This window comes from Gavialis gangeticus, unplaced genomic scaffold, assembly GCF_001723915.1.
Source record: "Gavialis gangeticus isolate Ggan-Ray unplaced genomic scaffold, GavGan_comp1, whole genome shotgun sequence".
Taxonomy (NCBI): domain Eukaryota; kingdom Metazoa; phylum Chordata; order Crocodylia; family Gavialidae; genus Gavialis; species Gavialis gangeticus.
The window spans coordinates 49,397,216-49,412,149 of record NW_017728997.1 but is presented as its reverse complement, the minus strand read 5'-3'; the positions used below and the strand labels follow the sequence as shown (position 1 = coordinate 49,412,149).

At 42.7% G+C, this 14,934-nt stretch overlaps 1 protein-coding gene across 1 annotated transcript in view; it reads right to left on the bottom strand.

Annotated features, from left to right (window-relative positions):
- CISH (cytokine inducible SH2 containing protein) overlaps nt 1-6,163 on the bottom strand; it is a 13,211-nt gene extending 7,048 nt beyond the window's left edge. The window contains exon 1 of the mRNA XM_019505177.1: nt 5,219-6,163. Coding sequence (XP_019360722.1) covers nt 5,219-5,265 — 47 coding nt within the window. The 5' untranslated portion in view covers nt 5,266-6,163. The remainder of the gene's footprint in view (nt 1-5,218) is intronic.
- Nucleotides 6,164-14,934: the final 8,771 nt, after the last annotated feature.

The window sequence follows — 14,934 nt, the reverse complement described above, 5'->3', positions numbered from 1 at the left end:
CATTGACAGGACTGAATTAAGGTTTGTAAAACTCTGAAGATTAAACAAGTTGCAGTGTGTAAATACTATGTATTACCCTAATTTCTATAGCAGTGCATTATTGGATAGGCACTGAAATTGAAAGGTGATGTATTGCGTTACCAATAGTGACTGGAGACAAAGATTAGGTCAGATGTAAAAGCAAAGATTAACCATAGGATGTTACATTTTAATATGGGGGTGGGGAGGAGATAAGGTACCTAATGACACCCAGTGATCTGAGTTTCACTTATGCTGGTGTAGACGCCTCCATTTACTTTGGTGGAATTATTCTTGATTTATGATAATATAAGAGAAAAACCAAGCCCAACGTGTTTTTTTTTCTTCTCTTGCCCTCTCATTGCAGGGTGATTTGATTTTACTGTGCCTGTTAGAAACTAAAAGTGAGTGTGGGCTGATTTTTTTAAATGTCATACTAGTAGACTAATCCTGTTCAAAGTTTTAGCCAGCCCTGGCACAGTACAAACTATAGCTTTCATATAGCATAAAGGCAACTTAATGTAAAGTTTATTACTCAGTGCTTGGTGGGTTTACAGTATTAGATGGATTCTGACATACAGCAGTGCTGTGAGGACCATTGTCCAGCAGGGTTACAAATATTTCCAGGGAGCAGTACTGTAGCCTTCTAACAACTAGCAGTAAAGTGCCTTTGTGATCTTACATAATATAAACAGTGGCAAGTCTAGCTCTGTACCATAGGGGTTGCTAAAGGAAGCCATGATCTGCAGTGACATTTTAAGTAGTTGGGGATGGGAGGATAGGAGTTGTCCTTTCAATCAGTATTTAGCCAGGATGAGGGTTTAGCTAGTTCCACTGCAGTGGGCCATGTCCCAAGTTGTGCATCAAGCCAATAAAAGAGTTCCTTTTGTGCCAGACTCATGCCTTGCATCTCCTTGTGCTCTGTGCTGTGGCACTGCCTAATGCTGCAACATAGTCCAATGTTATCCCCACCTCATCTAACACTAGGATGAATACTCTGCAACCAGAAAATATAAGATTAATGAGTTTTGAGGGTAATGCAATAAAATCTCCAAATTGAAAGCAATCTCATTAAGGTAAGGTCTATCTGGAACTAACAGAGCTTTAAAAAGGGAGCTGCAGTATCCTCCCCCATTATAAGGAAAAGGATGGAACTAACCAAAATTACTGTGCAATATGGGCACACATTTACATGTGCACGCCCGTACTGCGCAGTAAATATGGTGACTTACGCCAACATGAGCATATTTTGATACCTGCATCATGCCCAATTAGTTACTGCACAGTAGTGCACATGTAAACACCTTATTGTGCAGTAACAGAGTGTGTGTGTCGGCTGATTTGGGACTAAGTTTAGTCGCAAGTCAGTTCACACACAGCGCTAATGTGCTTTAATGCTTGCACATGTAGAGGCTGACCTATTCCTGCTTACTGTGCAGTAACTTATTGTGCAGTAAATTTAAGACGGCATAAATGCACATGTAGACCTACCCTGTACCAGCTATATCGAGTGGTGCTTAACAGGCATATGTCAGTGTAGATGAGGTGGGGCGTGAGGTTATAAACTAATCTTTGTTATCCCACCAGGGCAGACTCCATTCTCTTCAACATGCTGAAACCCAAATGTAACACAGAAGGAGGGATACAAGGAAAACAGAAAAAACACAAGCAACTGGAAAATGATAGGGAAATTTTCCTTTAAGGAAAAGTCCTGCAATCAGACTTCCATGGCAATGGTTTTTTTTAATACGACAGAAGAGTGGATAGGAGAAAGATTGCAGTCCTGGCCTTAGCAATTCCTAGTAGCAGAAGCTGACGCATTTGGATTTTGAATTATTTTATTAAATTCTGTCTATTTCTTTAAGACCACACCTAGAAAAACTCTGTGTTTGACTGAAATCTTCACCTATGATCTCTCAGAACAGGTGTCCAAAGCATTTATCTGTGGCTCTTGAAAACAGTGGCTCTGGGTAATATTCATTTCTGTATTTGCTGCTGTAGGGAAGCCCTGACTTTCTACAAGTAAAGTGTCACCTGGCTTAAATTCAGTAGCTTTTATGGGAACTGAAAGTCATATTGTTTTTAAAGGTATTTTAGCACCTAACTCCCACACAAATGCCTCTATAAATCTGGCCTTGACTGCTCTGTCATGGGAAAGAGAATGATAGGTCTGATTGTTTTCCCTGTGTTGCAAGCTGTAATTATTGAACAGTGTAAAGTGGGTGTAAAAATGTAGCTATGGTGGCATATTCTGTTCTGGCTGCATTCTACAGCCACATTTTGCAGAGGTGACAATGACTTCACACAGTGATAGGTAGGGGGGATTTGGGCCAACACTGTAGAGTCCTCATTTGTTCCTCAAAGATAAGGATGGTGCAGCTCAGATTCCAACCCTGCCTCATCTTGTTTCCTCCTGGAAAATTTCCTGACACACCCTTGAACACAGTCTTTCACTTAAAGAAATATTTTCTTATAGCTAGCTGTAGAACTGCTTTGTCTTTCAGACACCTGACTTGAAAAGGAGATTAGGAATTATATGAGGCAGACTGGACAGAAGGAAGAAGCAATTATGATTGAAAATCTTACCCCATCACTAATTACATTAACTGAGCACTTTTTAGCTAGTTCTGCTTCTGTGGTTGTTTGGCTGCCCTGTCTTTTCCCTTGCTTCCCGGAATTCTGTCTCTGAAACTTCAGGACTCATCTTGAAGCCATCAGGACAAGCTGTTTCCCCTTTCACTAAAGGAAGCCATGTAACCTCTGACTTCACATCCTTTCACATTTTCACCCCATTCTTGAGATAAAGAAAGTCCTGTATATATACAATCTCTTCTCTGCAGCCTCCGTTAGCTTGGGTGAAAAGAAGCCAACACAGTTTGGGGCAGAAGGGTTCACCTACAATGCTCATCATCTTTCTGGCTCACATGCTTTTCCAGTCCTGCAATCCATAGTCAGTGGAGCCCAAACCTCATGTGGTTCCTGTGGATTTCTTCTTTTGTATAAAGGGAAGGGTTAGGAAAGGGTACAAGGAAGGGTTATGCTCATTGGACCTTGTCCTATTCTTTGTGTGTGATCCTGCTGTCATCCTCCCTGCAAAAAGGGCCTGGATTTGATAGGGGCTTTAGTGAACATTATGAAATGGGAGGAAGTATTAAAATCCATGGATGGCAGGAGGTCATAAGACTCCTAAATAACAACAGAATTAAAGGCAAAGGAAAAGATGTAGCCAATGTGGTTCCACAGGGGAGAAACTTAAAGAAAGGAGACTGTTGGGGGATCAGAGAGAGCTATACACAGTTAAGTTTTCCTGGGGAAGATAGGTAGGGCCACCTTGTTCTGACCTCAACAAGGGGGATAAGAATGGCTCTTGCAGCTAAAGAAATAATGAAAAGAAAATGGGCCCATTATTAGTGGCTAATTAATGTTCACTTAAAAATGGCTGAGCTACTAAGCAGAAGAAAGCAGTTTAGAAGATCAGAAACAAAACGGCTTGTCAACCGAGCTGCTGCTACGAAGCAGATACAGGATGATGTGGAAAAAGGTGAATTTACAAGAAGCAGTACATCTGGTTGATATGCATCTTGGGTCCTAAGAAAAACATCACACAAACTTTCTGGCAGTTAACTTTTTGAAGGCAGAAAAGACATGCAACTTTATAGACTAACTGCATTTACCATCTACCCTGCCTTATGACTGATTCCAGACTAACCCAGTTCACTTTCTAAGAAGATCTGGAGAACCAAGAAGGAAAAGAGAAAAGGCTTTTATGATCCCAGAGTTAGCTTTCTGGATGCCTTTTGATAAGTCAAACATTGTAGCAACAAGAATCCATACACAGTACATGGGAATATTTTCCCCCTGAATTCCTTCAGGAGTCTTGTCTGAGTAAGAAGGACAGAATTTAATCCAAAATATTTGAAGTCCTACAAGATAATGAAACCTTGAGCAATAATCAAGTTTATAAAGACCAAACTATGCACAAACTGTTCCCCATTTGAATGACAAATTTGGAATTTCCCCATTAAATGACAGATTTTAGTGGATGAAAGGAATTACGTGACAGCATTTTGGTAAAGCATATATTCACATCTCACAAAACCTAACCAAAAAACCAGTTTCGTTTGGTTTGGCTCGAGCTACTGTCAAAAAGGGCTGAAAACAAGGTTGAAACCGAACAAAGGAAAATTGAGGTTGAATAGCAGGAAAATATTGGTAACAGTGAACACTATTAGATTTTGAATAAACTCTTAGGGGAACTGATGGAAATCCCCATACTTGAGTCACTTAACAGTAGACAGGTCAATCGTATAACATTGTTGGGAAAATCCTCTAGTGGCAGAAGGAATGGTTAAAATGACATCATGGTCTGACTAACATGAGCAACATGCAAAAGTGTCTAATAATCATGCAGTTTGTGTATTTACATAGTCAGATGACCCACAAATGTTGAGGGGAGGGCATAGATTTTTGCAGATAGTATCTTTTATTGGACAAGTGCTATTCTATGCACAGAAGCAATAGGTGTTGTTTACATGATAAAATCAGCCATCCACAAATATTTGTGGGTACCTAAGTGGAGATTGGGCACACTGACTTTTTGTAATTATTTTAAATTTCTAAAATGTACTGTATGCTCAGGTATATTTTTACATACAAGCTACTATTTGCTGTCCACACACACATGTACACCTGTATATATACAAGCTATGTAAAAATTAAAATTCATTCTATATATCCATTTTATTAGGAACAGAACAAAACTGAAACACCTAAAAAGCTCTTCCTTTGTTTGGTAGTTTGCTTCTCTGGAGACACTATATAGTCCTATTATCCCCTGCTTCTGTCCTCCCTAGTTGTACATATGGTTCATTGTATAGCACATTTACCATTTTCTCTTAGGTGATTTTTTTTTTTTTACCTGAGGAGGACCTTGAACACTATGTGATTTCTAAAGTATGGAGAATGTAGAAATAGGGAATCCCATCTGATCACATCCCTCTGGACATAATATATTTAAAAAAAAAAAAAAAAAAAAATCAGGCAAGAGAGAGAAATTCTCAACTGGTGTGAATCAACCTATCCCCATTAACTTGAATAGGCTTACAACAGCTTACATCAGCTAAGAATCCAGTCCAGAGAGTTTATTACAATCATTAATCATTGTTAAGTTTTTAACAATTTAACATACAAGGATTCTTACCCCTGAACACAGAGGATCATGTCACTCCTGAACCAAGGAAAAAGCATTAAGTCTTCAGGGTGGAAAACTGGTTTCGTCTTTTTTCTTGCTCCTTCTTCGTTGCCTCAGAATATAGTACAGAAGATAGAACAAGCCTTTGGTTATGACTTCACAAAAAGGAAGGCTGAACTGCTCCTGCTGAACCCCTTCCACAGCTCTCTGGAGTTTATACGCCGGGAAAAGGCAGGCAGAAAGCAAAGCAGGCTGCCCCAAGAAATACTTTACTGATTGTTCAGCAACTTTAGCTAGAAAAATGTAGTCAATCCCAGTGCTGTTGAAGATAAGAAAAAATATGTTTTACTCTTCTTTACAAAGAAAGAGAAAAAAAAGAAAACTTAAAAAAATAACCACAGGAAAAAGAGAAAATATTGTTAGAGGAGGAAAAAAACCCTCCTTCTGCACGACCTTTAAAATCCTCAACACAGGATTCAAAGCACCCTCTGAAACAATAATAATAAATAGATATTAATAAATAAGACCTCCCTGAATCCAAGGGAGAAGGGAGCTGGGAGAGCAGCAACCTGGTCTAACGTTAGCTCTGGGAGTTATGAAGCCCTGTGAAAAAACCACTAAGTAATCTTTTGTTTGCCCCTTTTAATCTGTTCCAGGAAGTGACGGATTCCTGGAATTGTATTGTATTCACATCACTGCCCCGACATTAACCAAAAAAAAAAGTATAAATAGATGTGTCCATAATGGATGTCTTGATGTCAGCACTGCACTGCAGGGGACGGGGGGCTAAAATAGCCTCCAGAGTATAGCAAAATCCCCAAAGGGAAAGGCAGAATGTTTAAAGGTCAGGTCAGAGCTGTCAGCTTCTTCCAGGGACCTAACTGAAAAGTTGTAAGTTGTTTTCTGTTTTATAAAGCAGTTGGCTGCTGTCGCTCTCTCTGTTCAAAGAAATACCTTTGATAAATTTCCAAGAACTTTCCAGGAAAACTGGGCAGGACTACAGAGCTCTGCCAATCAGAGCTAACCAGGGCTGGGCTGGCCCTCAAATTCTTGCCTATCAGAAGTGGATGAGGTTGGGCTGACGCTGGATGCTGCAATGAGGCCCATCCCATAGACACACAGAGAAACGTGCGTGCGCACACACATATACACACGCAGGCAAGCAGAACGGAGGGAGGGGGTTGCAAGCAGCAGCTGCAATCAACAGAGGCTCTTTGGGGCCCTATTACCTATGTGGCGAAAGAGGAACTAGAGAGATGTAAAACCTTGCTGACAATTCCCAGAGGGCTTTGTGAAACTAGAGAGCAGTTGTAATGTAATCCCCCTTCTTCCCCCACCCCCAAGTGTCCCACACCTTCACATACCAGCAAATAGCCTACTTAATAAGCCTAATAGGCTGATAGGTACCACAAAGCTGATGTTGGGGTCAAGGAATTTCCCCTCCTGTACCATCAATTTGCAGCATGAGACTTGCATATTCTTCCTGATATTTCTTAAAAATCAAACATTTTTCATTTCTTCCCCAACCTTCCAGCATCTGGCCAGACAAGCTGAGATTTCAACACTGTGATCCATGGTTTACAAATAGATTGAGTATGGGTGAAAGGTGCTGGGTTGAGCCTGACAGATGGAGAAAGAAATCTTTTTTAATGTGTAACCCGGGCGGTACTCCAAGAGGTACCCCCTCTCCAATTGAAGGGATCAAAGCGGGTGCACAAGCGCTATGGGAGGTGTAGGGACTCTCCTCCCCCTATAGAGCAGAGCCAGACCACCAATGGGGACTTAACCATATACCTTTTAATACTGGGAACATAACAGGCATAAATCACAGGGTATAGTGGACACTACAATGCCCCAACGGGCAGGATTCAACAAAGGTTAGACACTTAAAATTATTGACAAAAAACTGAGTTAACAAAATATAAAAACACAAACAGCAGAACAAACAATATGGGTTGGTGAAATATAAAAAAGGTGCAAAATGTCAAATGACAAGGAACTAGAGGGTCTTGGTACCTGGAGGGGGAAACACAATGGCTGCTTTCCACTGCAAGAAGGTTTGCTTCTTGTTAACTCACTCACCCCATCACCTCAGCTGGGACTTGAACCCAGGTTTCCCATATGGCTGGTAGGAAAGCTGCCACACAGCCACCACTGCTCCAGCCTGCTAGGAGCCTTGACCTTCCTGGAGCCCCGGCCTCACATTGAGCTGCCTGGCCTCTGATTGGATGAGCTGGAAGCAGAGCTGGGAACCCCTCAGGTCACTGCTCAGACCCTTGCTGGAGCAGAGGGGAGCCTCTCCTGCTAGCTACAGCCTCTCCGGAGGGATCCTGGAGCCCAGGGGAAGCCTCTCCTGCCAGGTGTACACCACACTGCTGAGGGTCCCACTGCTGCCTGCAGGTCCTGCTCTTTCAGGCTCTTCTGGGGCACTGCTCCTACCCTGCTGGCTCAGCTCTATGAAGCTCCTTCCTTGTTGTCTCTCCTGAGTCAGCCCATGCTGCCCCTTTTATCCCCCTCCAGGTGACCCAAGGGGCCAGTCAGGGGACATGGGGGGGTTCTGGGGCCTGATCCGTGTGGAAAGGGAATCCCAAGTCCTCCAATCATCTTTTACCCCTTCAAAACCCCTGGGCCAAATCATTACCAGATTGGTGAGGAAAGGGAATCCCAAGTCCTCCAATCACCTTTTGCCCTTTCAGAACCCCTGGGCCAGGTCACTGCCAGCCAGCCTGTCACAAATGCACAAGATAAGTATAGAAAGAGCAAGAGCTGAGCAAGCTATTTCTACCTCCTCCTGGGCCAATGTGTGTCAGTCACTGACCTGCAGGAGCAACCTGAGGGAGAAGATGATATGTAGGCCAAGATCCATTGAAATGTAATCCTCGGAACTCCTCTTCATTGTCTGCTGTAGCGAGCAGTTGCTTTTTGACAGAAGGACAGCTGAACACTGGGCACCGGCCTAAGTAAGGTGGCCCAGTGCCCCAGTCATCTGGGAATCTCATAGGAATTTGAAAGCCATCCCAGCCTCCTGGTTGAGATTACAATGGCACTGCTCCCCCTGGCTTGGGCAAATCACTCTGAATCAAGAGCTGGGTGAGTAATGGAATTTCTTAGATTGGGTTGAACTGAAACAGAAATTTTTCAGGATTTTTTTTTTTTTGCAAAACAAAATATTGTATTTGAAGTCAACCCAACATTTTATTTGATTCTAATCAAAATGTTTTTTCTTTTTGTTTTAGTTACCTAGCTCTTTTTAACATTTTTTTCATAAAAAGTTAACTTTTAAATGAAAAATACCAATTTCAAATGGAAAGTCAAAATTTTTATTTTTAAAACATTGAAATTGAACATTTGTCATTTTCAAATGAAATGAAATATTTCATTGGCTGAAATGGCTTAATCAGGGATGATCCTGCCTTCAGCAGGGAGTTGACTAAATGACCTCTTGAGGTCCCTTCTAGATCTGCTTTTTTATGATTCTGTGATTTCAAAAACGTCCATGCAAAATATTCTGACATTCTATAGATTCTACTCAAGTTTTTGTTTTTTTTACCTGAAGGTTTTCACTAAATTTGACCCACATTCATGAATATTCTCAGTTGCCCTTAAATTCATTTTTTTGGCAAATCTACTGTTTGTCACAAAAGAAGTTACTTGGCTCAGCTTCAGACTCTCTCTCCCCCACCTTAGCTATATGGTTACAGGTGGAGAGAAAGAAAACAGAATGAGCATATTGGCAACCCATAGGTGAATGACTTCAGCCTCTTCCGAGCCTGAGCTCTTTGTGTATATCATTCCTCTTGGATCCACTGAAATATTGTGGTTTGGAAATCTCAGTGTGAATGCAGACTGGGAGCCTGATTCTGTACCCCCAGCCATTTTGGGGTCATGTAACACAAGGCTTTGTATTCTTCTGTTTTTAAGTAAGTAACCTTGCTGTGGGAATAATGTTGTCTCTTATCTGTACCTGCCTGATCCTCAGCTTCAGAGGTCAGAAATCTCAGAGGCATGTCAACTTCTTGTAATTGTCACTGTTAGTGTGGACACCTGTCAGTCAGGCAAGGACTTGTTCTTTTGATGTATCATTCAAGTTGTTAATAAAGACATTCAAAAATAATGTTTACTTGGGCCTGACCTGTACTAACTTTTTAGAAGGTCCTCCCTGTCCTCCTAACCAAGACTTCAGAACAACCTAACAAGAAAATGTCTTCAGGGATTTATACTGGCTCTGATATCAACTGAATTTGGATTTTGGGAGTCTAGTCAGTGCTGCGTAGATACATGTGCAGTGCAGAGAGGGTCAGTTAGTTATATGTTTTAGTATTCAGATTTTGGTTTTAATTCAAGAACCTCCCAATAATTTGGGTCATGCTTATCCCAGCCTTTTATCGTTGCCTTTTAATTATTTCCCCTCATTCGCTAAATAAGGCTTAAGTACAGTTGGCCCTGCTACTTTTGTTGGTGGGGAGGTACGTTCTGCCATCCAGAATATAGCCCCATAATTGCTTCTGAAAATCTGAACTCTGTTCCTAAGTGTGTCAGAGTTATTAGAGGATACGAGGGTGGGATATTATAGACTACACAAGATGCTTAATGCACAGAAAACTAATTCTACTGCACATTAGCACAGTGGGCAAAGCCCGTGCTAATGTGCTAATGCACAGTAAATTTAGTCTAATGTGCAGTAGCATCACAAAAAAAAAAGTTCATTTGCACTAATGCTCAATAGCACTGATTACGGTGCATTAAGTTAGTACCTGTAACTTAATGTGCTGTAATTACGGTACATTAATGAATGTGTAGATGCACCCAGTGTCAGGTAGGTTGCATCTGTGTTAGGCAACTCGCCAATCACTATATGAATTGTTGGTATCAAATTCTAAACAAAATGAGTAGTTAATTTTTTTAATTCCATTAGGAATGGGGTTGGAAAGAGGTTCTAGTGGCTAAGGCACTGGACTGAGAGTCAAGAGGCCTGCATTCTAGGGGCGTGCGAAGTGGGTCCTATTTGATTCGGATTCGGCCCGAATCAGGGACAGTGATTTGATTTGTTGATTCGGATCACTGTTCCCAATTCAATTAGGTTGAATCTGAATCTGAAGATCCAATGCTGGTTCAGAGAATCAGCAATTCGGACATAGACACAGCTTTAAATGTTTTTTCTACATACCTTTGAAGTACCAGTATGGCTCATGAATGCTGCAATGCTGGGGTGGATGGAGTGTCCCACAACAGCACAGGAGGGCTCCCCATGTGCTTGGCGGCGAACCCAGAAGTGGACCAGAAGTACTTCCAATACACTTCCGGGTCTGCTGGGGAGTATGCTGAGGGCCCCCCCCACTCAGCTATCAGCCATCAGGAGGCACCAGTTGCTGAGCTGAGTGGTGGGAGTCGGCCCTCTGCGGTCTCCGGCGGACCCAGAACTGGACTGGAAATGCTTCTGGTCCACTTCTGGGTCTGCTGCCAAACATGCTGGGGAGCCCCCCGCACTCCTCTGGGATGCTCCATGCACCCCAGCATTGCAGCATTCACAAGCCACCTGCTACCTAGGGGTATGTAGAAAAAACATTTAAAGCTGTGATTATGTCCAAATCGCTGAATCTTTCTGAAACTCTCTGAATCAATTCAGAGGGTTTTGATTCGATTCAGAGAGATTAAAGGGTCTTCTGATTCAGTTCACATTTGGAGATTCAGCCACCGGATCAAGCCGAATCTCCACTAAATCGAATCAGGGACCAAAGCTTCACACAGCCCTACTGTATTCATCTCCTTACTCAGCTACTAACTTCCTAGGTGACCTAGGGCAAGTAATTTAACCTCCCAAGTGCTTCAGTCTCCTGACTGTGAAATGATGAAGGTGCTTCCCGCTGCTCCAGGTATGTTGTAAAGATAAACTCTATTAATGATTTTGAATTGTTCAGAGAATGTAGTGATGAGGTCCCTAGAAGTATCTAGACCTGGGGTGCTCAACCCCTGGCCAGTGGGCCAAATTCAGGCCACAGAACAATAGCATCCAGCCTGCAGGGCTCCCCATAGGTCAGGAAATTTAGCAGTGGTGAAGCAATGACAATTAACACTGCCAGTACTCCCCTGCTGCACCCACCCCGCATGCCAGATATGGCCTACCACCCAGATCCAGCCCACAAACACACCTTGCACTGCCCATCTAGCATGTGGGGAAAACGTTTTGGGCACTGCTGATCTAGACAGACCAGACTGTCATAACATTTATGTGCCTCAGACTGGGAATAAGACAGAGAGTCAAGATAGTAGCAAAAAGAGGAGTTGCAATTCTAAATCATTCTATACCTCATCAAGAATGTGCTCAGATACATTTTCAAAGGACTCACCTCAGCAGGTTTTGGGTGGGATATGTACATAGGTGTGCAAAATATGTGCATCTACAAGTTCAAATAGGCCTTATATATGTACTGGTCTTTCATATTTATGCTTGGCATTATTTAAAATTTTATTTAAATGATATAGATCAGCTGTTTGCTGTGGATTTAAATAGAGCTGGAATAAAGATAAGCAATGGTGGTTGTTTCCTGCAGCCCAGAGTTAATGTTTACATTTATTATGCATTTTCTTAAGCTCTGAAGGGGACTCACTAAGATTAGGGATTTCTTATTATGAAGTCAGGAGCACTGCAGCTGAGTGTGGGCACAGAAAAGGCATTTAACAAGTTTCTTAGATTTGTGTTCAGGCTCCATCTAGTGACCAAGATCTAAAAAATGTGTGTATGTCTGTTAGGGCTGTGCAAAACAGCACCTTTTCGTTTCAACTTCCATTTTGCCATTTTCAAGAGACCGTGCTTCATTTTGATGTTTCATTTTGTTTCAAAGCACTGTTCCATTTTGTTTCACCAAAACTGTTTTGCTATTCCAACGCGTTTCAATGTTTTGCCCATAGGCTATAATGGGGAATCATGAAACTGCCTGTAATTTTGTCATTTCACGCTTGATTCAAACGAAAACAGCAGGGATGGTAGCCCCTGCTGAGGCCACAAAGCCTGTCAAGTTTGAAGAAGATAGATGCAGGGGTTTCTGGGACACTCCACCTCAAAGTCTTGAAAGCAAAACTCAGGTCATTTGTAAGTGTGAAGGCACGGGGGGAGGGTAAAAACAGCAGGCATGGTAGCCCCTGCTGAGGCCACAAAGCCTGCCAAGTTTCAAGAAGATAGGTGCATGGGTTTCTGGGAAACTGCATGTCAAGCTACAGACAAGCAAAACTTGTGACATGTGACTTTGTGTGTGTTCAGGCACACCCTTACTGGCGCTGGGGCCTCTACATGACATGGTAGTGTGCCCCAATGAGGTCTCCTTCTCCCCTACAGCCTTAGCTCCGTCTACCACTTAAAATAACAACAGGTAAGTAAGCAGCACAGTAGCACCAGCAGCATCTCAGGCAGCCAAACTGTCACAAACTAGAGTCTTTCTTTCCTTTCCTGCAGGAGCTTCTTCTCCAGCAGCTGCCAAGTAATGCACCCTATCAGCCCTGGGGTTTAGATGTGCCCAGGGCCCTGCATCTTTCATGTCAGCTGACTGGGGACAGGTGCTAGGGGTGTTGGTCTAAGGACATGGCACTGGCAGACAAGGTTCTTTGTGTCAATCTAATCTGGTATCTTTTAGTAGACCAACTGAATAGTTACAGAAATATATCTTAGCATTTTTGGATTGAAAGCCCCTTTGTCAGGCTGAGGAAGCACCTGCAGCTGGTGTGTGTGCTCTTACTGGATGGAAGGAATAGTAAAGAAGCCAGAGGCTGGCATACAATGCAGGCAAGAAAGCCAGTCAGTAAAAATGGAAATGGCATTGTCAGGGGGTGAGGGACAGGCTGGGGTTGGGGGGAAGGGGGATGTAGAAGCACAGGTAAAAGTGGAGAGGTACCTGGGGAGTCAGATGTCCGGCAGGTTTTAGTGTATCAGAATTCCAATGTCTATATTGAGTCCATGAGTTTCTGTACCTAGGAGGTTGATGAAGTGCAGTTCATAGGCTCATCTGTATACAGAGACAGGGACTTCTGGTGGCAAAGGTCAGGGGTTAGGGGGCAGGAATTCTGGTGCCAAGATGGTGACCAAGGGGGTGAGACACCTGCCAATGGGCAAAGCTACCCATGCGGCCCTCGGCAGCTTGCCAAAACTCAGTAAGCGTCTCTCTAGCCAAAATAATTGTCTGCCCCTGGAACAGAGTGATGTAGTCTGAAGTCTACCCTGCCTTCCTTTTGTCTTTTCCTGTAGATGTCTTTTAACCAGTAGATGGTGCCACTGAGGTGGTGAAGTTTCCCAAGGGACACAATTGTGACTCAGAGTTTCTACATTATTTACTTCCCATTAACTTTATCACAAACCTTCTCAGAACCTTACGAATAAAATTCTTCTCTTTAACAACAACTCTTTTATTTGTCCAGCAAGTATCTATACTACACCAGTTTGTAGTCCCAGTTCTTCACTGCTCTACACCTAAGGGAGTTATTTACACCAGTATAACGTAAGTGCAAAGTAGGCATGTCTGCATGTGCAGCAGGCTGAGCAGTTGTTACTGCACAGGCATTTAATACTTGCTTAACCAAGTGTTAAATGCCTGCGCAGTAACCAGCGTTACTGTGCAGTCCTATCACTCTACAGTTATTTTTAGATGCTACTGTGCAGTAGCAATGAGCTACTGTGTAGTAAGCTCATTACTACTAGGCAGTAGCGTTGCCATCACAGTTTGTGCCTGGCAACACTATGGTGCCATAGCAATGAGCTATGGCGCAGTAGCTTGTTGCTACTGTACCATAACATCTCATGTAGATGCATCCAGTACTTGTATGAACAAGTACTAAATGACTGCTCAGTAACCAGAGTTACTTTGCAGTCAAGCCAAGGAATGGCTTTTTTGTGACACTGACTTTGCAGTAGCTCAGGACTACTACACAGTAGCATCATGTCATGCTTCCTGCCACATGATGCTACTGCACAATAATCATGGGCTACCATGCAGTCGGTGTCTTGTGTAGACGTGGCCACTGAGAACAGTACTCATTTTTACCAACTTTATACTGCTGTAGATAACTACATAAGATACAGGACACAAAGAACCAGGTCCTTTGTTTTGTTTGTTGCCTTGGCATGAATTTAAGGGACATCATCAGTAGGCAAGATTCTCAGTTGATGTAAACAGCTGTAGGTCTTTTGAAGTCAACTGGATTATGCAAATTAACCCAAACTGCAAATTTGGCACAACATCTGTAAATTAAATATAGCCAAGATAGAGTGCAGCTCTTACTAAAATGTGTTTTCCTTTCCATATCTCAGTGACAGATATTAACTTTTTTTTACAAACAGATGCTGTAAGTAGAAATGAGAGATTCAGTAGAACCCATTCCCCCCATCACTCAAGAGATTTACAATATAGCTTACTGGAATGTGTACACTAGGGCTGTATGAAGCTTTGGGTACTGATTCAAATTGGAGGAGATTCGGCCTGATTCAGTGGCTGAATTTCGAAATCCTAATCAAATCAGGAGACCAATTAAAAGGTCTGAATCGATTCAAAGCTCTCTGAATGGATTCAGAAAATATTTGGAGAACTTTGGCAATTCAGGCGGCCCTGCTGGCTGCAACAGGGAACTGGACCTGGACTCCATGGTGGTAAGTGGGGGGCAGAGGGGGGGGGCTGAAGAAGGAGGGAGGGGATCCTATCCCCTGCCTGCTCCCCCAGCCCCCTGAATGACCCCCACCCTCT